General features: G+C 44.8%; 1 protein-coding gene across 1 annotated transcript in view; it reads right to left on the bottom strand.

Annotated features, from left to right (window-relative positions):
- Positions 1-21,210, bottom strand: part of LOC129706970 (ras-related protein Rab-26-like) — a 222,033-nt gene extending 200,823 nt beyond the window's left edge. Inside the window, exons 1-2 of the mRNA XM_055651667.1 lie at positions 20,747-21,210; positions 16,527-16,637 (exon numbers count right to left, since the gene is read on the bottom strand). Of these exons, the coding sequence (XP_055507642.1) occupies positions 16,527-16,637; positions 20,747-20,935 (300 nt within the window). The 5' untranslated portion in view covers positions 20,936-21,210. The remainder of the gene's footprint in view (positions 1-16,526; positions 16,638-20,746) is intronic.
- Between the last annotated feature and the right edge of the window lie 1,324 nt (positions 21,211-22,534).

The following is a 22,534-nucleotide window of genomic DNA, read 5'->3' as shown; positions in this document are numbered from 1 at the left end:
ACATGGATAGCTGACGTTTCGGGTCGAGACATTTCCAAGTAAGCATGCAGTGAAAAAGCTAGTGGCATGTGAAGGCAGTGCAGACAGGCACAGCAGGCAGTGAAGAAAGCTAATGGCATGTTGGCCTTCATAGCGAGAGGATTTGAGTTTAGGAGCAAGGAGGTACTACTGCAGTTATACAAGGACAAGTATTGTGTGCAATTTTGATCTCCTAATTTGAGGAAGGACATTATTGCTATTGAGGGAGTGCAACATAGGTTATAATTAACCAGGTTAATTCCCAGGATGGCAGGACTGACATATGATGAAAGAATAGGTCGACTGGGCTTGTATTCACTGAAATTTAGGATGAGAGGAGATCTTATAGAAATATATAAAATTCTTAAAGGATTGTACAGGCTAGACGCAGGAAAACTGTTTCCGATGTTGGGGGAGTCCAGAACCAGGGGTCACAGTTTAACAATAAGGTGTAGGCCATTTCGGACTGAGATGAGGAAAAACCCCAGCCAGAGATTTATGAATCTGTGGAATTCTCTGCCACAGAAGGCAGTGGAGGCCAATTCACTGGATGCTTTCAAGAGAGAGTTAGATTTAGCTCTTAGGGGTAAAGGAATCAAGGGATATGGGGAAAATACAGGAACGGGGTACTAATTTTACATGATCAAGCATGATCATATTGAATGGCAGTGCTGGCTAGAAGGGCCGAATGGCCTACTCCTGCACCTATTTTTCTATGTTTCTATTTCACATAATCAAAGACGTGACCCACCCCACTCCCGTCAGGCAGAAGGTACAGAAGCTTCAAAGCAGACACCATCAGACATACCATCATCAGAAGAACGGCTTATTCCCCCGTTATGAGAATATCCTGGTTATGAAATAGTTGAAGTGTAAAATATTTTATTGAGTGAAAGATTAGCTTGACTTTTTTGGGGGGTTCTGAATAAGCTGAAGTTTGTTATTCTGTAGTATACTAGAAAAGCGGTGGTAATCTGGACGCCTGCATCCAAGGTGTTCTGATAGTGCTTCCTGTTATGCCCAAGCAAAAGACGATTGACACTAGTGGGAGAGGATGCATTTCCTGGGGACTCGGTAGTGTCTGTAAACAGAAACCTTCTGTGCTGCTACTGATATTGATGCTTACATTGTTAGGATGGAATTGCACATGTTGGGCTTTTGACTAAGTTCCTATTGTTCGGGAGTTAGTAGGACAAGTATTGTCAGTGACAAGTATACTTTGAGTGGGTACAGCCTATGATTGATTCTTGGTGAACGCCACTGCTGCAACTCTGAATAAACATCTGACTATGTTTCCAAAATACTATAAAATATGCTGTATGTCTTCGTTCATTAGAGTGGTGGCTCAGGGAGAGTTAAGTGTCTGTTGCATACTTGACTCTGTATCCCTGACACTCTCGCCGGCTGATGATCAGTAAAGCTTGTGTTGGTTTACCTAACCCATTGTGAGTTGGCTGTCTTTAAGAAATGAACCTTCACAGTTATCTGGCTTCTCAACAGTCCTTCCATCAGCAAGAGTACTGTCCGATTCACCTCCACCCCATTTCAGACATTGGACTATGTCTCTGGCACTAATGTGCTACAAAGTTGAGACCTATATTCTGCACTCTGTGCCTTCCCCATTGCTCTACCTATTGTATTTGAGTTTTACCTGATCTGTTTAGATATCATGCAAATCAATGCTATTTACTGTACCTCGGTGCCCATGACAATAGTAAACCTAAACCAGAAGATGTGGGATATTTGTCTCCAATAACTGGGATAAATGGATTAACCATCCGTCACCGATGTCATTTATATCTCCCCAGGTCCAGATCATCCCCTTGAGAGGTTACCACTCCCCTGCACATCAGGGGTGATTTACAATTGGCAATTGATGTCCCAAACCCTTGGCTTTGGGATGAAGGATGAAAGCGGAGCCCCCATCCACATGGGGAAATGGGCAAACTTCACACAGACAGCATCAGAGGTCAGGATCAAATCCAGGTCACTGGAGCTGTGAAGCAGTAGTGCTATCTGCACCATTGTGTTGCCCTGGGCAATGGAGAACCTATACTGAAGTACTACAGCCACTATCTTTCAGTTCATTATCCCGAGACAGTGATAGAACAGTACAGCACAGGCCCACAATGTCCAAGCTGAATATGATGCCAAAACCATCTCTTCCCTGCCTGCGCTAGTCCATATCCCTGCATGTCCATGTGTCTATCCATGTGTCTATCCAAAAGTCTCTTAAATGCCACGATCGAATCTGCCTCAACCACCAGTGGACCCTGGCAGTGTGGTCCACGCACTCAAGTTCAAGTGAGTTTATTGTCATGTGTCCCTGTATAGGAAAATGAAATTCTTGCTTTGCTTAAGCACACAGAAAATAGTAGGCATTTACTACAAAACAGATAAATGTGTCCATATACCATGATGGTATATCCCTCTTTTTGAAAAGACTTGCTACGCACATCTCATTTAAACTTTGCCTCTCTCCCCTTAAGGCTACGGCCTCTAGTATTTGATTTTTAGTTTAGTTTTCTGCGCTGTATCTGTAACAGGCCCTGCGGCCCATCTAGTCCGTGCCAAACAGCGAATAACCCCTACACTAGCACTATCCTATACGCTAAGACCAATTTATAATTTTACCAAAGTCAATTAACCTATCTCTGTACAGACAGAACTCTGTACAACCAAAAGCCTTAGTCAGGATTGAACCCGGGTCTCTGGCATAGAAAGGCAGCAACTCTACTGTGCTGCCCAATCCTGGGGAAAAGGTTCTGACTGTCCACCTTGTCTATGCTTTTCATAATTGTATACGCTATCATCAGGTCTTCCCTTAACTCCTGCTGTTTTTGAGAAAGCAACCCAAGTCTGCCCAACCTCTCCCATTAACTAACAGCCTTAAACCCAGGCATTAAACCTTACCTACACGAGGTAAGCCATCAAAAGCACAGTCAATTTCCCTCGACAGATTTATTGACTAAGTAGTATCAGCATCAGGTACGTTTGTGCTGCTAGCCTCTTTCACACTTTATTTTGTGCAAATGCAACACTTACTAGGTGAGAGTGAAGTTCTGCAAAGCTTTTCTCTGCATGGGGGGGGAACACTTCTGAAACTGTCAGATCCTTGTCAAACAGTCATTGCATTTGGTGACCAGGTACCGCATCCAATTGGCTTGCCCTACCTCAACTTTGCAGGCACAAGAGCAGGTCATTGCCAAGGAAATAAACAGTCAATATAACCAAAGACTTGTCCCATCCCGCTCATCCTTTCCACTCCCCCGCTCCATTCAGGCAGAAGATACAGAAGCTTGAAAGCACACACCACCAAACTCAGGAGCAGTTCTCTCCCTGTTCTAACATTGCATTCCACAGCTAATACAGCACCGTTTGACAGGGGTATCTTAATCCCCTTATCTACAGTCAGTCATAGAGTCATGGGCCTTCAGCCTAACTTGCCCACACTGACCAACATGTACCCTCTGCATTAGTCCCACCTGCTTGCACTTGGCTCATATCCTTCTAAATAAGAATTATAAATTGTCCCTAGTGTGTGGGATAGTGCTAATGTACAGGGAATTCAGAGGAACATGTATGCAGGAGGAATATCTACTTTGCTCCATCTATTGTACCAGCGTTTGACTCTATTGTATTTATGCATGGTATATCTGATCTGTTTGAATATCATGCAGAACAATGAATTATACTGTACCACCATACACATAAGATTAATAATCCTAAAAGGTTAGGTATCCAGTACCAAGCGACTGACACAGCAATACCTTCCCATCATCTACAAGGATAAAGGGACCAGTCGAATGAGTAAGTCATGCTTGCCTGGACAATGGCACTGCTGATGGAGTCGATGGGGAGGGAGGATGGAATGTGTGATGGTCTGAATGCATCCACAACTCTGTAATGTCTATCAGTCTAGGGCAGAGCAGTAATAATAATAATAATAATGTTTATTTATATAGCACTTTTCAACAAAACCAGTATTTGAACCAAAGTGCTTTACAGAGATTGATTAAATTAATTGAACAGATCAATGCAATAAATTCATACAAATCAAAAAAAGTGAAAAAGAAAAAAATAAATAAATAAATAAATAAATGTATCCAGCTGTAATGTATCCAGACATGATGTTTTCTACCGTGCATATGTAGACGTTGGGAAGAGACATTGGAGACATGCCGACTTTCCATTGTAATGGATCTTCCTGGGAAGAGACATTGTGTATGCATTAGAGTATTTCTCCAAATATGATTGAAGTTGGGGAAATCAGTAAAAAGCATTAAATTGAAGGCTCTCTAGCCTAATGCATGCAGAATTCATAAGATAGAGAAATTAATAGAGAAATAACTGGCACTGGCCACTTTAATAACGCACTGGCCACTCAAATCAGCTGCCCCGGACATTTTTATGATTGGTTTTACTGTATTTTAACGTTGCTGTTTTACCTGCTTTTAACTATTTATACTGTTCCATCAGGGACTGGATTGTTTTTAGTGTTATTATGTGTGAAATGTTTTAAATTTCAAGTGTGATGCTCCGGTATTCCCTGGGAAACGTCTTTTCATTTTGCACTGTACAACTGTTGCTTGCAAGATGACAATAAAGATTGATTGATTGATCGATTGATATAGACACATGAAGATGCAGATACTGTAATCTTGAACCAACACCAAGTGCTGGATGAACTCAGTGGGTCAGGCAGCATCTATTAGGTATGTTATAATACTTACCTTCAGCAGCACTGCAGTTCTGCCACTGGCCGTACGCGATTTTGGCGCTTTGGGGGGGGGGGGGGGCCGGGGTTAAAACACGATTTTCTCTTACCTTGTCCTGGATTATATTTTGCCGGAGTCCAAACGTTTGCTGAAGAATCGTTCCGACGGCTGTTCTGTATCATTTTTGGTTTTTGTTTTTATAAATCGCCCGACAATTTCAACGCTGGAGTCATTTTAAACCCAGCTTCTAAAGCCGTCAACACCGACAACGGGGACGGATTTCATGTAGGTGACAGGTAAAAGAAAGTAGTTTATTTTTATGGATAAAAGTGTTTCTTAAGATGACTTTAGTTCACATTTTATGTTGCGAAACGGCGATTTAGTCCCCATACAAACTGGCATGCAGATATGGGGGTATAAATCACCACAACCGCAACGTTCCAAATGGTCCCGTTCCAGTAAAACCCACTCGCACGTTGATTTAAATGGCCATTAATTTACAGGTATTAAACATTAAATTCCTTCCATTTGGCCTATAAATCCATGACAATGAGATTTAAAAAAACATGTTTTATTGTGAATTCTTGTGTGAATGTTATTTGGACACTTAGGCTATTTAAAAATGTTAATCTATTCTTAAGAAATTGATAGATGTTTAGATCTAGTAATTGAATTTTGTAATTAGCTACAATTAGGTAACTAACTAATTATATGCTTTAATTTCAAGTCATCTAAGTAAGATTGTTTCATATTTGTTTCAGAATGCTTCAATCTATAACTGAAAATTTCTTTCAGTTCTCTTAATTTTTAATAAAGTTATAGGCTTTTGACTGTCCTCGATCACAGCTTTTGTGTTCAGTCAATGGAAAAGCAATAGGGAGCAAGATGCTTATTTCAGAGTATGAAAATGGCCATAACTTTTTTAATACTGAAGATATGAAAGTGAATTGGGTGTCAAATTAAACTTCTTTTTATGCTTTATCGGATGGGATAAATTACAGACTTGATTTTTAAAATCTCAAGATTTTGTAACATTGCTACATCTATGGAGGGAAATAAGTCTGGCCATTGGGCCCACAGTCCAGCATGACCAGCTGAGTTCCTCCAATGCTTTGTGTTTGTACACAAATCAATGCCATCAATTGGCTTGGATCCAACAAACATTCTCAACCCGAAACGTCACCTTTCGTTCTCCAGACCTACTCTCCAGATGTTTGTCTCCTTTTGTATATTAACCAGCATCTGCAGTTCTTTCTTTCTACAACCATACTGGAGCTGTGCTTTGTCACCAGCCAGTCCAGGATATTTAAATTTAGTAAGAAAAATTGTAATGAAGGAAGGATGGTTCTAAAAAATAAGATGGAATAAAGATGTAGCTGTTTGCGTGAATGTGCAAGATGCTATTATTGTCCATTTCAATTTAATTGCACTATTTGGCGACTGAGATTCAATGCCAAAATCTTTTCAAAAATAACCAAGAATACTCATCGAGTTGCATTAATATAAACCAACCTTTAATTATTTCCCACAGATATTTTGCATTTAGATACAGTCTCGGCAAAGTGCCTTTATCTTCATGAATCACATTCAGACGCTTCACAGATATGTTATTAAAAATAACCTGGCATCGAGTCGCTCCGGGAGGTGTAACAGTAGGTAGAAGGGAGAGTTGACTGAGGGTCACAAAGGGAGGAGAGAGAGAGGCAGCCAAGGTAGCAAGAACATTTTAGAAATTAGTGGGCAACACAGTGGCAGAGCCACTGCCTCACAGCCCCAGATTCGAGCCTAACCTCGGGGGCCATCTGTGTGGAGTTTGCACGTTCTCCCCGTGACTGCGTGGGTTTCCTCCGGGTGGTCTGGTTTCCACCCATGCCCCAAAGACGTGTGGGTTTGCAGGTTAATTGGCCTCTGTAAATTGTCCCCAGTGTGTAGGGAGTGGATGAGAAAGTGGATTAACAGAAAACTAGTGTGAGTGGGTTAGCGATGGTCGGCTCGGACTCTATTTGGTCGAAGGGCCTGATTCCATGCTATATCTTTCAATCAATCAATAATATTGATATCAGAAGGTAGAGGGGTATAACGATTTGCAGCACCATAGTTGGATAAACAAAAACAAAAATTTGTTGATCAGGTGATCAATGGCATTTGATGGATTTGGTGGGCCGAAAGGCCTGTATCCATGCTGTAATCTTCAATTCAATTCTATTCAATTCTCAGAAGCTGGAAGTGTAGCTGCCAGTGATAGAGTTCGAGTCATTACAGCAAAGAAACAGGCCCTTTGGCCCAGTGACCTTGCCATCCGTCAACCACCCATCTACAGCTTCCCTCCGATTCTATCCCTCACTCACACACCGAGGGGCGCAATTTACAGCAGCCAATTAACATACTGACCCTTGCCTTATCATGTATTTGTACACTGTGGATGGCACGATTGGAATCGTATACTGCTTTCCACTGACTGGTTAGCCCGCAACAATGCTTTTCAATTTACCTCGGTCCACGTGACAATAAACTAAGCATCTTTGGGATGTGGCTGGAAACCGGAGCACCCGGAGGAAACCCAAGCGGTCGCAGGGAGAACATGCAAACTCCACACAGGCAGCGGCCAAGGTCAGGATCGAACATGGGCCTCCAACGCTCTAACCGCTGTGCCACACCCTTCTCATTGGCGATGCAATTCACGTTGATGATTGGAATTGGAAGAGCTCGGGATGGGAGAGGATTGAAGAACCAGAGGAGGTAACAGAGAGAGAAAGAGAGAGAAGAATTTGAAGACGAGGTTAAAAGAAATCAAACTGAAAGCCAATTCAGGTCACAATGCATGGATTAAAATGTTCACGACTTTGAAGAGCTGATCAGAAAAGCTGAAATAGCAGTTAAAAGTTGAATGTTCCACGGGAAATTGGGCAGAGACTTTACACCTAATAAACTGGCAGGATAGGTTGTAATTGAAGGATGCTGAAGCAGGCATTCTGTGACAATTAAGTACCATTCTGAAGGAGATTTTATGGGAAAGAAGAACAAGAAATTGAGGCAATTCATCAAAACAAGATGGATTTGTCAATCTAAAACCCTGTCACTACTTCTCAAGATGTGCAAAAATCTAGATCTTCACCTGAAAAAGGGTCGCAAGCCGAAATATCACCAGCCCATGTACTCCAGAGATGCCGCTTGGCCCACCGAGTTACTCCTGCACTTTGTGTCTTTCCTTGGGAAGCCAGCATCTGCAGTTACTCGTTTCTATCTCTTTCTCTTCACAAGTGTTTCTCTCCTTCCCCAAAAACTCCCATTAAATTAAATCATGTGTACAAAATCATGAGGGGAATAGATCGGATAGACGCACAGAGTCTCTTACCCAGAGTAGGGAAATCGAGAACCAGAGGGCATGGGTTTAAGGTGAAGGGGGGGAAACTTTTATAGGAATTTGAGGGGTAACTTTTTCACACAAATGGTGGTGGGTGTATGGAACGAGCTGTCCGAGGAGGTAGTTGAGGGATGAACAAACACAACATTTAAGAAACAATTAGGCAGGTACGTGGATAGGACAGGTTTAGAGGAATATGGGCCAAACGCATGCAAGTGGGACTAGGGTAGATGGGACATGTTGGTTAGCAGGCACGGAACTCGCTATCAAAACATGGAGGGGACCGGGGTGGGACACAATTTTTTGGCGGCCACACACGCATGCGCACACTCACACTCACACATGCGCGATGCTTCGGAGGCTCAATCCAGCGCTAAATGCAGCTCAACTGCCTGTCTCGCCGGGTTAACCTACAAGCCCTGACTGGACTGACGGGATACCAGTGCTGCTTCTCCACGCTGGCCATATTTCCCGCAAGCCCAGGCAGGTTAACCTGTTGGGACAGGCAGAGTTGAGCTGGGTTTAGCGCTGCTTCTCTGCGCTGGATGTGGGCCTGGCGGTACAGCTCCCGTCTGACTGCCGACGTCTCTGGCCACCCATGGGGGTGGAGGGGGGCGGCAGTCGGGTGGGGACGGGAGAGCCAGCTGGGATCAATCCTGGCTGCGGATGAGGCGCAGGTCTGTGCCACATCACCCTCCTCCAATCACCACACTCTATCCTCAGTCCAACCCCCCCCCCCCCCCCCCCTGCACTCCTCCCTCCTCCAATCATCGTGCTGAATCATCATGCCCCCATTGCCTGCTGACCGATGTCTCTCTCGTCCAATGGGCACCTTCGATCAGCAGTCCCACCTCCACTGTCTCGCGGAAATTTTAAAATCTGGATGACAAAAACTTGGGGGGGGGGGGGGGGGGGGGAACGGGGGGGGGACGTGTCCCCTCTGGCTCCCCCGGGTGTTCTGCCCCGTTGGTCGGTGAGGGCAAGTTGGGCCGGAAGGTCAGTTTCTCACAGCGGACAGTCCCTGTTCTCCCCTCTCCCAACAGACAGGAGGTACAGAAGTGTGAAAACGCACCCCTTCCAGATTCAGGGACAGTTTCTTCCCAGCTGTTAAAAGACAACTGAACCATCCTTTCAACATCAAGAGAGTGGTCCTTCCTTGGAGATCTTCAGACTATCTTTAATCGGGGAGGGAAGGTGGGGAGTAAAATAGCCCAGAAAATCCTGTGTGAGCTGGATTATTGGAGGTTTACTCTACAGGCACTCCCCGACTTATGCAAGTAATACGTTCCGTGATCCCTTGCACATGTTAGGATGGAATCACCATCCCCAACCGCTGCCCAAAATTACTCAGAGTGTATTAACTGTGTCAGCAGCGTTCAGCTCTGTCCAGGGCACTGTCCGTGGTGCGCGGCCTTCTGGATAAGAACCACCGCCATGAATTTAGTTTTGCCGTTGGGGCACTGTCTGAGGTGTACAGCCTTTTGGGTAAGCACCGCCGCCATTGCCTGCTTGTTTCCGAGGTAAATTTGAGTGATCGCACAGTATTGTGGAAATTACAAAGTGCCTTGTTCGCACCGGGGACTGTGCAGAACGGTTTACGCAAGTGCGAGTTCACGCAAGCCGCCCATTGCGTAAATTGGGGCGAGCCTGTACTTGGATCCTGGTGTGTAGAGAGGAGTCTGAACAGACGGCGCGATAATATAATTTACACTTCACCAGACAAACTGCAGTGTAGAAATCAGTGCTGGCAGCACAATTACTCTCAGCAATAAAAGTGCAACATCGCTCTGGATTAAATCTAAGGCTTGGTCTCCCAGTTTATCAATGTAATTTTGTTGTAATGTAATGGCCTTTGCCATTTCTCCCAATCTGCAAAAACAAAATGAACTGCACACAGTCGGAACCAATGTTTCATTGTACCTCAAACATCAATTGGAATTTGCATGTCTCTTTTTATAAAATTCACATTTGCAACATTACTGTCTTAGTATCAATCTCTCGAGCACCAAGATGCTGGAAAATACATGCCGATTTAAATTAGCAAGGATGCTTTATTAAAGAAAGGTTTACATTAAGGGACCACATCCTTGCTAGGGCTTAAATCTCACACAGGCAAATCATTTCTGGCCTGATCTACGCTGCTAATTGTTACAACATAAACTGAACAATTGTTCATACACTTTCATCCTTAACAACAGAGATCATTAACCCAACATTACTTATTACACAGATTACAGGTAGGACATAAATGTACCTCTGGACCAGGTCTGTACACACAATAGGGAAGATCTCAGCCAACAAAGCAAATCAATGGGCGGCAGATGGTTGAGCTGCTGCTTCACAGCGCCAGAGGCCCAGGTTCGATGCTCTACTCAATATCCTGACCGATGAAGGCAAGCCTGCCAAATACCTCTTTCACCAGTCCATCCCAGCACAAGAACAGGCCCTTCAGCCCACAACGTCAAAAGTAATCCACTGAACATACAACATTGTGTGACATATTCAAAAGGAGGAAAAATAAATCCTTAAACAAAAACAGCATGAAGAAAGATCCTTACCCAAAATGTCATCCATTCCCATCCCATCTGCCTGACCCATTGAGTTCATCCAGCACTTTGTGTTAGGCTCAAGATTCAAGCATCTGCAGTTCCTCATTTCTCCAACAAAAAACACGAAATGCTGAAGTAACTCAAGCAGCATATCTGGAAAGAAGGAATAGGTGACGTTTTGGGTCAGAACCCTTCATCAGACTGAAGAAGGGTTTCAACCCGAAACGTCACCTATTCCTTTTCTCCAGAGATGCTAATTGACCCACAGGGTTACTCTCACATTTTGTGTCTATCTTCGGTGTAAACCAGTATCTGCAGTTCCTTCCTACACAAACAAAACCAGTTATTGGCTTATTTAATTGACTGCAGTTATGATCACTGCAGTCATACTAAGAAACCACAATATGAAATTATATATCCACCAGCATAGATTCCTCTGTCTTTTTTTATTTTCACTGGTTCACACTCTCTATCACATTATAATTAGATACAGAGGTAGTGTCTGGAGCAAGTGCCTGAAGCATTAATAGAGACAATCTGTGACCATTGTTCCAGAGTAGAGCAAAGCTTGCTACCAGCAGGCTAGAGTCACGAGCAGAGAAAAGTCTACATGCTTGGAAAAGCAGGGAAATGCAAAAGACGCTTCAGCAGAAGCACACCAAAGCCTCTACTTCCTCAGAAGGCTTATGAAAGTTTGGCATGTCCCAACAACTCAGTACACCTTAGTAAGATCACCTCCTAGCGTCTTGTGCTCCAAGGAATGAAGTCCTAGTATGGAATAAATCCTCAAATCCAACCAAAGAGGTGGCATAGACAGAATGATAAATGAGGATATTCAGCAGAAAAAAAATCCCAGGCAGCCGACAGTGAAAAACCTGGTTCAAATTATTCCTCTTGGGAGTACTCGCATCTAATAAATACCACTTTCTAATAAATACCAACAGTAGAGAATTACATGCCCAAAATTATTGAATTAGAGTAGAAACAAGGAGCGGCAGCTGTTGGTTTATACCAAAAGTAGGCACAGTGCTAGAGTAACTCAGCTGTCAGGCAGCATCTCTGGAGAACAAGGATGGTGATATTTTGGGTCGAGACCCTATCCAGCACTTTGTGTCTATTAATGAATTATCTATCTGTCATTGAGTTATACAGCATGGAAACAGGCCCTTCTACCCAACTTGCAGGCACAGGTTATTGATAGGGGATGATCAGCCATGATCACAATGAATGGCGGTGATAGCTCAAAGGGCCGAATGGCCTCCTCCTGCACCTATTTTCTATGTTTATATGTTTTTACACGAGATCCACCTGCCTGCATTTAGCCCCTATATCTCTAAACCTATCCTACCCAAGTACCTGCCTAAATGTTTCTTCAACGATGCGCTAATACTTGCCTTAACTACTTCCTCCGGCAGCTCAGTCCATGCACCATTGCCCTGTGTGTGGAAAAAGTTACCTCTCAAGTTCCTATCTTTCCTTCCTCACCTTAAACATGTGTCCTATGCCCGCTGGTTCTCAGAGGAAGGGTCTTGACCCAAACGCCACTTATCCATGTTCTCCAGGGATGCTGCCTGACCCGCTGAGTTATTCCTACATCTAATGTGATTGCCCAAGGTTATTCATGTTTTCACAATGATAAAGAAAGCGTTGTCTTAAATCAGTTTATCAATGTTCAGGGAAAGAACAGCATTTTCCATGAAAAAAATATATTTTTTGCATATTTATGTAGAAATAGTATCTTGGTTTCAGGGGTACCGCAACTCACATATAATCTATAAGGATCGTCCAATTAAGAACATATCAATGTACTCCAAAGAGTGAGGCAGCGTGAAAATGACTCACTGTAAATCAAGAATAGAACCATGCTTTAAAATTCATTTCTTGGATGTGGGTGCTGGTGGCAAGACTAGGGTTTATTGATCATCGCCAACTACTTTTGTAGAGATGACTCCCAGCTGGAAAGGGTGCAGTGACGTTTTCCAAGGATGTTGCCAGGACTTGAGGGCCTGACCTATAGGGGGAGGTTGAGCAGGCTACGACTTTATTCCTTGGAGTGTAGGATGCTGAAGGTGCATATAAAGGTGTACAAAATCATGAGAGTAATAGATAGGGCGAATGCACGGTCTTTTACCCAGAGGAGAATGAAGAATCAGAGGACATAGGTTTGAGGTGAGGGAGAAAAAGATTTTATAGGTACCCAAGGACAATTATTTGATTTGGTTTTAATTGTAGTTTTTAATAATATTATTATTATTTTTATTATTAACAACACACACACGGTGGGTATATGGAATGAGCTACCAGAAGTGGTGGTTGAGATAGGTACTTCAACTACATTAAAAAGACATTTGGACAGGTACATGGATAGGATAGGTTCAGAAGGATATGGGCCAAACACAGGCTTTTGACAGATGTAGACTGTGTTGGGCCGAAAGGCCTGTTTCCTCATGAATGACTCTCAAATGCTGGAGTAACTCGGCAGGTCAGGCAGCATCTTTGGAGAACATGGATAGATGATGTTTTGGGTAGGGACCCTTCACACTGCTTTCATCCCAGTAGTCTCTGAGCCAGTGTCTGACCCAGAAAAGTTAACTGAATGGATAAGAAGTTGACAGAAAGAGTATAATGTGGGGAAATGCGAGGCTGTCTACTTTGGAATGAACAATTGGATAGGAAAGGTTCAGAGGGATAGAGATTCCTCTAATAAATGGCAAATGAGACTAGGTAGATCTTGGTCGGCATGAACAAATTGCGCCGAAGGGCCTGTTTCCCTGCTGTATGACAATGACTAATGAACTGGAGACACATGTTTAACGCAAGGGATTTCAAACTTTATTCTAAATTTACAAACTCCAAAACTTCGAAATTGCTCTTCCATAATTTAAGTAGCCCATCATTCATTTAATACATTTGCTTCCCAATATATTCAATTGGATAATCAAATAGCACATCTGTTCTGCAGGATAAACATTTGGATATTTTGTATGCAAATGCATCCACTACTCACAATCGTGTAGAGGAATTAATGTTCAAGTCTGCTGGAGACACGAGATCATAAAACATCAGAGCAGAATTAGGCCATTTGCTGCCCATGCGAAATACAAGGTGCTTTTCCTCCAATTTGCATGTGACCTCACTCTAACAGTGGAGGAGGACACCATTCTGGGTGTTAACCAAGTAAACCTTCACTGAGTTGCTTTCTCACAGCTCCAAAGACCCGCATTCAACCCTAACCATGGTGCTGTCTGTGTGGAGTTTGCACATTCTCCCTGTGACCACGTGGGTTTTCTCCGGATGCTCCAGTTTCTTCCCACATTCCAAAGACGTGGGGTTTATAGGTGGAAGGGGATGGGGGAAGTGAAAAGAGGGCCGGAGTGTAAGAAATGGTTGTGCATCCAGGTGAAGCATAGGTAAGGGGGGGGGGGGGGGGGGGGGGGATGACAAGAAAGGGTGGGGCATTGTTGGTTGGTTACCTAAAACTGGAGAATCCAATGTTCATTCTAATGGTAAAACAAGGAACTGCAGATAGGACACAAAGTGCTGGAATAAATCAGCGGATCAGGCAGCATCTCTGAAGAACACGGATAGGCAAATTTTTGGGTCAGTATCCTTCCGGTTGACGTTTCTGGTCAGGATCAGTCTGAAGAAACATCGCCTATCTATGTTCTCCAGAGATGCTGTCTGACCCCTTGAATTACGCCAGCACTTTGCCGTGAATGTCAATGTAACTCACATTATCTAAACTAAGGGCGTCACAAATCGTACTATACACAAGTGCTATCAGGATATTTCACAAGTTCAACAGGTAGTGCAGAGAGAAAATTACTGGAGAATATAGTGTTATAGAATTAGTTACAGCGAAAGCGAAAAGAAAAAAGTACTTAAGGGCCTGTCCAAACGAGCATGCGACTGCATGCGGCAAGTGTGACCTAACGTGGTCACTCGAGCTGTACGGCCTCGCGGGGCCGGTCCCACTTCGATCACCGGAGTCGTATGGAGTTGTGCAGAGCAGGTCCCAACGTCACGCGGGGCTCCGAAAAACTGACACTGTTCAAAAATTCCGCGTGGCAACGGCCTGCCGGCCTGCAGCCGCATTGAGGCCGTACGCACCGTCTCGAAGGCGTATGAACTTCACGCGGACTTCGCTCGAACTTTGCGCCATCTTTGCGCCATCTCGTACGGGATCACTCGACCTCCGCGCAGCCCCTGCTTCCGGTTTGGTTGCGCATGCTGGTGGGACAGGCCCTGTACGGGGATCACTCGACCTCCGCTTCCGGTTTGGTCATGCTTGCCGCATGCAGTCGCATGCTCGTGGGACAGACTGCACTAAACCTAGGCAGCACAGTGGTAGAGTTGCTGCTTTACAGTGCCAGAGACCCGGGTTTGATCCTGACCACGGGTGCTATCTGTACCGAGTTTATACGTCTCCGTGCAACCACGTGGGTTTTCTCCAGGTGTTCTGGATCCCCCCCCTCTGGTTAATTCCTGGTTAATTGGCTTCAGTAAAATTGTAAATTGTCTCTAGTGTGTCTTAGTGTTAGCGTGCGTGGATCACTGGTTGGCGCGGACTCGTTGGGCCGAGAGGCCAGTTTCCATGCTGCCTCTCTAAACTAAGCAATAAGCTAATCTTGGCACGGCTAAGGATTGAACCAAGGCCCATCTCAGATACAAGCTCAGCATCCTCCAGCAATGGCTAATGGGTGTGCTAGACTTCAGCAGCTGCCACTCAGTTTTGCAAAGACGATACGAGCTATGGGAAGATGCACATACACAGTAACTCCTCATCATAACGGACCGAGGGGGGGGTGTCCGTTATTGGTGAATGTCCTAGAAAACCCGAGTAAGGGATTCGCTCCAACCACTTAGCAGTCACTCCGTGAAACGACGACTTGTTTTCAATTGCAAAGTTCTTCTTGACAGCTGAAAATTTATGTTTGTTATTGCAAGCTAAAAATACTAAAGGCTGTCTGTTACATTGTTTAATAGAGTTAAAGTGTGGATCCAAGTCATGCCTCCTCATCAATGGCAATGCCTTGTCAATGGCTCGTCAATGGCAACGGCTCGTCAAAGGACATGCCCTCCACTGCGTAATTAGCGGCCTGTGTTCTTAAAGAGACAGTCCGCTATAACTGAAGTCAGTTCTGCAATAGTGAGGATTTACTGTATTGTTGATTTCATGATATTGGAACAGAATTAGGCCATCCGGCCCATCGCGTTTACTCCGCCATTCAATTATAGCTGATCTATCTTTCCCTCAACCCCATTCTCCTGCCTTCTCCCCATAACCTCTGACATTAACAAATAATCTGTCATTCTTCATCTTAAAAATACTCAATGACTCGGTCCATGCAGCTGCTTACGGCAATGAATTGAACAGATTTACCACCCTCCGACCAAAAGTAATTCCTCCTCATCTCCTTTCTAAAAGTGCGTCCTTTTATTCAGAGGCTATGGCCACTGGTCCTAGACTCACCCACTAGTGGAAACAACCTTGCCACATCCACTGGATTCAGGCCTTTCACTAGTGGGTAAGTTTCAATGAGGACCCCTCTTCACCCTTGCAAACTCCAGCGAGTACAGGCCCAGTGCCGCCAAATACTCATCTGCTCACATATGTAAAAATCACTCAGTGGCAAGAGAGCGTTAACAAGATAGGTTCTGTGACCACTGGCATGAAGAGAACCCAGTAAATATCAAGCAATAATACGAATATAAATGTAGATACCAACAGATGCACGCAGTCAGTAGGACTCCCAAATAGCAGGCACAGGGACAGGTAGACATGTCACCCCCCTCCGCTCCCATGCTCCAAGATTCATCTCACAGTCCAGCAGCACATTTAAACAGAAGGAAAAATAAAATGAAAGACAGCCTCACCCTGAAGTCAATTCCCACTGTCGAAATAAAACTTCCTGCCAAGAAAGCTCCATCCTTAAAGCGCACCAGCAAGCAGGTTTTGCCTACGCCAGAGTCTCCAACTAACATTACCTGAAATGAAACAAGTAGTGATTAATCCAGCAGGCACAGAAACAGTCATTAACAATTCCCCCCCCCACAATGAACTAGAAGCCGTGCCCATCCTGGAATTCTCAGCCTGAAATTCTTTGATCAGTAGGGGGTGACACAGTGGCACAGCGGTAGAGTTGCTACCTCACAGCGCCTGAGACCCGGCTTTGATCCTGACTGGGCACTGTCTGTATGCAGTCCCAGTGATCACGTGGGTATTCTCTGGGTGCTCCAGTCTCCCCCAACACTCAGATTTGTAGGTAGCAATTGTCCCTAGTGTGCAGGATAGTCCGAGTGCACGGGTGATCGCGGGTCGGCGCGCACCCGGTGGTCCGAAGGAGCTGTTTCCGTGCTATATCTCTAAATCTAAAACAGTAACAGCTGAACCAGTTCATATATTAGTTTTATGTTACATTGAACAAAATATATAGCATAAATTACTTGCGAGTTCCTCATATGACATAGAATGTACAGCATAGAGTTTATGCTCTACTCTAACCTGTTGTTTATTGGAATTCATCGAAGGCACAAAGTGCCCCAGTAATTCAGCGGGTCAGGCAGTATCACTGGGTCTGATGAAGGATTCCAACCCAAAACGTCACATGTCCTTTTTCTCCAGATGTACTGCCTGACCCACTGAGTTATTCCAGCACTTCATGCCTATCTCTGGAAAACATGGATACATGACATCTCGAATGAATACATTTCTTCAGAAAGACCCAAAATGTCGAATAAACAATAAACACAAAGTGCTGGGGTAACTCAGTGGGTCAGGCCACATCTCTGGAGAACATGGATAGATGACATTTCAGGTTGGGACATTTCTTCCAATGGATTGGGGGGGGGGGGGGGGGGGGGGGGGGGGGGGGGGATGGAGAGGTTTGGAAGCGCGAAAAAAAGACCGGCCAAATAGGGGCCGGCAACAGACGACCTCAGGCAGGGTTGTTCCCCGATAGGCCAATTGTTGGCCAGGGACAGTGCCTCCTTGTTTCTATGCTGCATCTGTAAAATTAAAACTAGTGTATGAATGGGTGGCACAATGGTGCAGTGGTAGAGCTGCTGCCTCACAGCACCAGAGACCTGCTTACAATCCCGACTACAGGTGCTGTTGGTACACAGTTTGGTCGCTCGCCCTGTGACCATGTGGGTTTCCTCAGGGAACTCCGATTTTTTCCCACAATCCAAAGACGTGCAGGTTTGTAGATTAATTGACTTTGGTGAAATTGTAATGTGTAAGATAGTGCTAGAAACAGGATGATTGCTGGCCGGCGCAGACTAGGTGGGCACAAGAGCCTGTTTCTGCATTGTATCTCTAAAGTCAAAAGGGTGATCAATGATCAGCATTGGCTAGGAGGGCCAAAGAGCCCGTTTCCGTGCTATCTCCTTCAGTCAATTAATAACATTGATATCTCAGCGCTTAAGGAGAAGAAGCGAGTTCCAGCACCATGGTTGGATAAACAAGAACAAACTATTGTTCATTACTAAACTGCTATGGTTTAGCCACAAGCAATAAATGTAAGCATGAGTAAGCAGAAAAGGGAGCAACTTGCTTCTTATCTCAGTTGGTGACAGGAGCACAGACTGAACAAGAGCCGTTGAACAAGGAGCAGCACAGTGGCACAGCGGTAGAGTTTCTGCCTTATAGCACCAGAGGCTCAGGTTCGATCCCGACTACAGGTGCTGTCTGTACGGAGTTTGTACGTTCTCTCTGTGTACGTTCATCCCACACTCCGAAGACTTGCAGGTTCATTGGCTTATGTAAATTGGCCTTAGCGCGTGGGATAGTACTAGTGTACAGGATGATCACTGGTCAGTGCGGGCTCGGTCTGTTCTACGCTGTATCTCCAAACTAAAGTAAACAGCGTAAATGCCCAGTCTTCCTTGAAGGGTCACGGTCTGCTTCCTGCCTTATCTCAGAAGGGCAACTCCCTGGTGAAGACTCCACCAGCATCAATTCTGCTCTTCAAACAAACACCGTATGATCGATTATTCCAGCTCTAATGTATAAAGAATCCTAAATATTAAAAATCAAGTGGGGCCTGAAAATGCGAGCAGCACAGTGGCACACTGGTAGAGCTGCTGCCTTGCAGTGCCAGAGACCCCGGTTCGATCCTGACCTCGGGTGCTCTCTATGTGGAGTTTGCACGTTCTCCCCCTGACCCCATGGGTTTCCTCCAGCTTCCTCTCACATCCCAATGACATGCGGGATTGTAGGTGAATCGGCTTCTGTAAATTGCCCCTAGTGTGTAGGGAGTGGATGAGAATGTGGGATAACAGTGTGAACAGTTGAGTGATGGGCACGGTGGGCTGAAGGGCTCGTCTCCCTGCTGTACCTCTTTTAAAAAAAAAAAAACTCCTAAATTCACTTTTCACCTCAAATTCCCCCTGGTGTGTAGGGAATGGATGAGAAAGTGGGATGACATAGAACTAGTGTTAATGGGTGATCGATGGGTCAGTGTGGGCCGAAGGGCCTGTTTCCACCCTGTATCCTAAACCAAAACTAAAGAGGTCTAGTGGCTTGTGGGCTCCGGGCAAAAACAAAATTCATTTTTTTCCTCCAGTACACAGAAAGAGGGATAATTCTGTAGATTTACTTTTTTTTTTTTTTAATTACAAAAGGATTAAGTGAAAACCTTCCCCTCACTACAGAGTCCTGACCTACTTGCTACACCTTGACTGAGAACACTGGGAGGTTTCAAGTGGTGGATAAGAGAGTTAACACGGCTCTCTATTGACAATAAGACATTTATCTCCTCTGGTCTGTTATTGAATGAAATGTGTTTTCTTTCCAGATTTGCAATACTTAGCAAAGACGGCAATCCAACCAGCAAATAATAGGTGAATTCTCAAGGGCCCTTCAACCTGACACGCTATACAGTAGATGACATGTCTACCTGTCCCTGGTATCGTGTCCATTGGCCATTACAAAACCTTATTGATTTACCTCATAATCAAGCAGTCAATAACTATACTAGTTACGCCCAAGGAAAGATTGGCATATTAATGGTGTAATTACGGTAACATCAGAATGGACATAGAACAGTGCAGCACAGGAACAGACCCTTCGGCTCAGGATGTCAGTGCTAGTCAGAATGCCATGACAGCACTTATCTGCCTGCACATAATCCATATCCATGTGCCTATCCAGAAGTCTCTTAAGCGCCACTATCATATCTGTCTCTACCACCTCAGCAGCACATTCGAGCACCCCCCCACCCTCAAAACCTTGCCCCTCTCATCTTAAAATTATGCATTTGAATATTTGATATTTGCATCCTGGGGGCGGGGGGAGGAATGATCTGGCGGTCTACTCTATCTATGCCTCTCTATGCCCCTCTCTATGCCTCTCCCCCCCCCCCCCCCCCTAACCTCCAACGTTCCAGAGAAATCAATCCAAGTCTGTCCAACCTCCCCCTATAGCTGATATCCCCCTAGCCGGCATCATCCTGATAGATCTCCTCGGCATCCTTTCCAAAATCTCCACATCCTTCTTGTAACGGGAAAGAGGAACACATTTTAACAAAAGAGGGCTTCAAATGACTTGGATATGCGATGCTAAATATTTACAAGGCTGCATAGAAAGAATAGTGACTGGGGCTGTATTTCGTTGAGATAGCACAAGCAGAACGGGTTGAATGGCCCCTCTTCTGGACTGCCAAGAGAATACGGACAAATAGACCCGTACAATCCTGCTTAATTTAGCTAGCGCTTAAGATAGAAGACAGACACGTCAGTGGGTGCAAGTGCTTTGATTAGAAATGAATATTGAATGATATGGGCAAGGCATCAGATAATGCGTAGAGCACAAAGAGTTAACTTAAATGGCCCGTCTTTGTTGTACATTCTATGTCAAAACAACAACTAGTTCTTCTATTTTAAAATAAACAATAAATAAATAAAATTCGGTCACGCGAAGGGCTATTTATTTGCCCGAGCCCAGTTTCCGTCAGCTTTTCATTTGATTTTCCAAGTGACTTTTGACAATAAGGACCGTGCATCATGCAAACACATGCTCGCGTACATTAAACCCGGTGATGCACATGCACACAACTCGACCATAGGTCTGCCAGCCTCCCTGGCAAGGAACTAACCTTAAACGCGATGTCGTAGAACTCGCTGCTGTTACTCAGTGAAGGTCTGTTTGGAAGGGACACCCCGTTGATCGGACCCCGGGGCTCGGAATTGCCTTTCGCCGACTTCTGTCCTTTGCTTCTCCCGGCTGGCAAGGTGGTGCTTGGGGGCGTGCTACTTTTGCTCCTGAGTGTCTTTTTCCTCGACATTACGGATTTCTGCTCCCGCAGCCTCTGAACTAAGAAGGAGTTTGGTTCAGAACCAAATGCACTGTTTGCGAGTTTTTTTTGTTTTGTTTTCCCCGAGCCGTGTCGACCACCAAGCAGGATTTCCGCAGTGCTCGCTGTTCACCTGGTTGGACTGGTCATGCCTGTTGTCAAAGCTGGGACGTGCATGGCACACATCTTCACTGCTACTTGTCCACCAGCCCGGATTCCAGCTTCCAACACGCGATGCCTTCTCACCCAAACACACAGCCACTCCCACCTGCCCTAACAGGCAGGGCGGCGAGCAAATCAGTAAAGCCCCTGTCAACCCCAGCGCCTGCTTCTTGTCCAATGGGACCCAGATAGGTGGGTGGGACGTCGTGAAATTAACAGTAAACACCACACACCTTTGGTGTTTAACCCTTCGAGAGCTGGTCCCTCTCCATCAAAGAAACACTTGCACCAACACAGTGTTCCCCCTTGCCCAGACCATCGCGCAAACCAACCTCCCTTCCACTGACTCCATCTACACTTCCCACTGCCTGGGCAAGGCCACCAGCATAATCAAGGACCCTCTTCTCCCCTCTTCCATCAGGCAAGAGGTACAGAAGTGTGAAAACGCACACCTTCAGATTCAGGAACCGTTTTCATCCCGGCTGTTATCAGGCAACTGAACTGTGCTTGAATAGCAATGGACAATGGAGGACCTGGCGTGGGGAGACCACTGCGAGAGTGTGGGGACAAAAAGGGGGGACAAGGCACATGGGGTGGGGGGATTTGTAACTTTGTAAGTGCCCTTTATGGGCGACTATTTGCATTCCTTGGCTATGCGAGCAAAGAGTTTCACTGTGACTTGTCACATGTGACAATAAAGTATTCAATCAATGTTTCCAACAACTAGAGGGCAGCCCTGCAATACTATCAATCTAATTGGAGATCCTTGGACAATGTTTAATCAGACTTTACTGGATTGATCATGCATTAAACGTTATTCCCCTTATTATGTACCTGTACAGTGTGGACAGCTCAAGTTTAATCATGTATAGAAAGGAACTGCAGAGGCTGGTATGTACCGAAGATAGACACAAAGTGCTGGAGTAACTCAATGGGCCAGGCAGCATCTCTGGAGAAACAGGATGGGTGTCGTTTTGGGTCAGGATCCTTCTTCAGACTATATAATGTATCACCTGGATAGCATGTAAAAAAAAACCATTTCGCTATACCTCAGTAATGACAATAAACTAAACTAAATTAAACCTGTGCAGTAACAACCCTCTGATGCGCTGAATTGGGCCTTGAACCCACAACCTTCAGCTTCGGGAACCAGGGTTCTGTTTACTGCATCGTAGCTCAACAATCCCTGTGATGATTTTACTGCGAATCTGTGACCTTCAAGCTCTGATTAATTTTTTTTTTTTGCAGGTCCAAAATAACGTTCTGGGTGTATTGAAAAGTCACTTAACATTATTCTCATACTCTCCCAGTCTAGCAAAGAACACAATTATATGGAGAACCAGCAGCACCGGTCACTGCAAGTTTGGCATCTATAAGGCGCCTTTCACAATGACAGAATCCTGCCCTCCAAAATTTATTTCGAGATTT

The sequence above is a fragment of the Leucoraja erinacea genome, chromosome 20 (genome assembly GCF_028641065.1).
Source record: "Leucoraja erinacea ecotype New England chromosome 20, Leri_hhj_1, whole genome shotgun sequence".
NCBI classification, from domain to species: Eukaryota; Metazoa; Chordata; class Chondrichthyes; order Rajiformes; family Rajidae; genus Leucoraja; species Leucoraja erinaceus.
The sequence above is the reverse complement of the archived record's forward strand: the minus strand, read 5'-3'. Positions and strand labels throughout refer to the sequence as shown.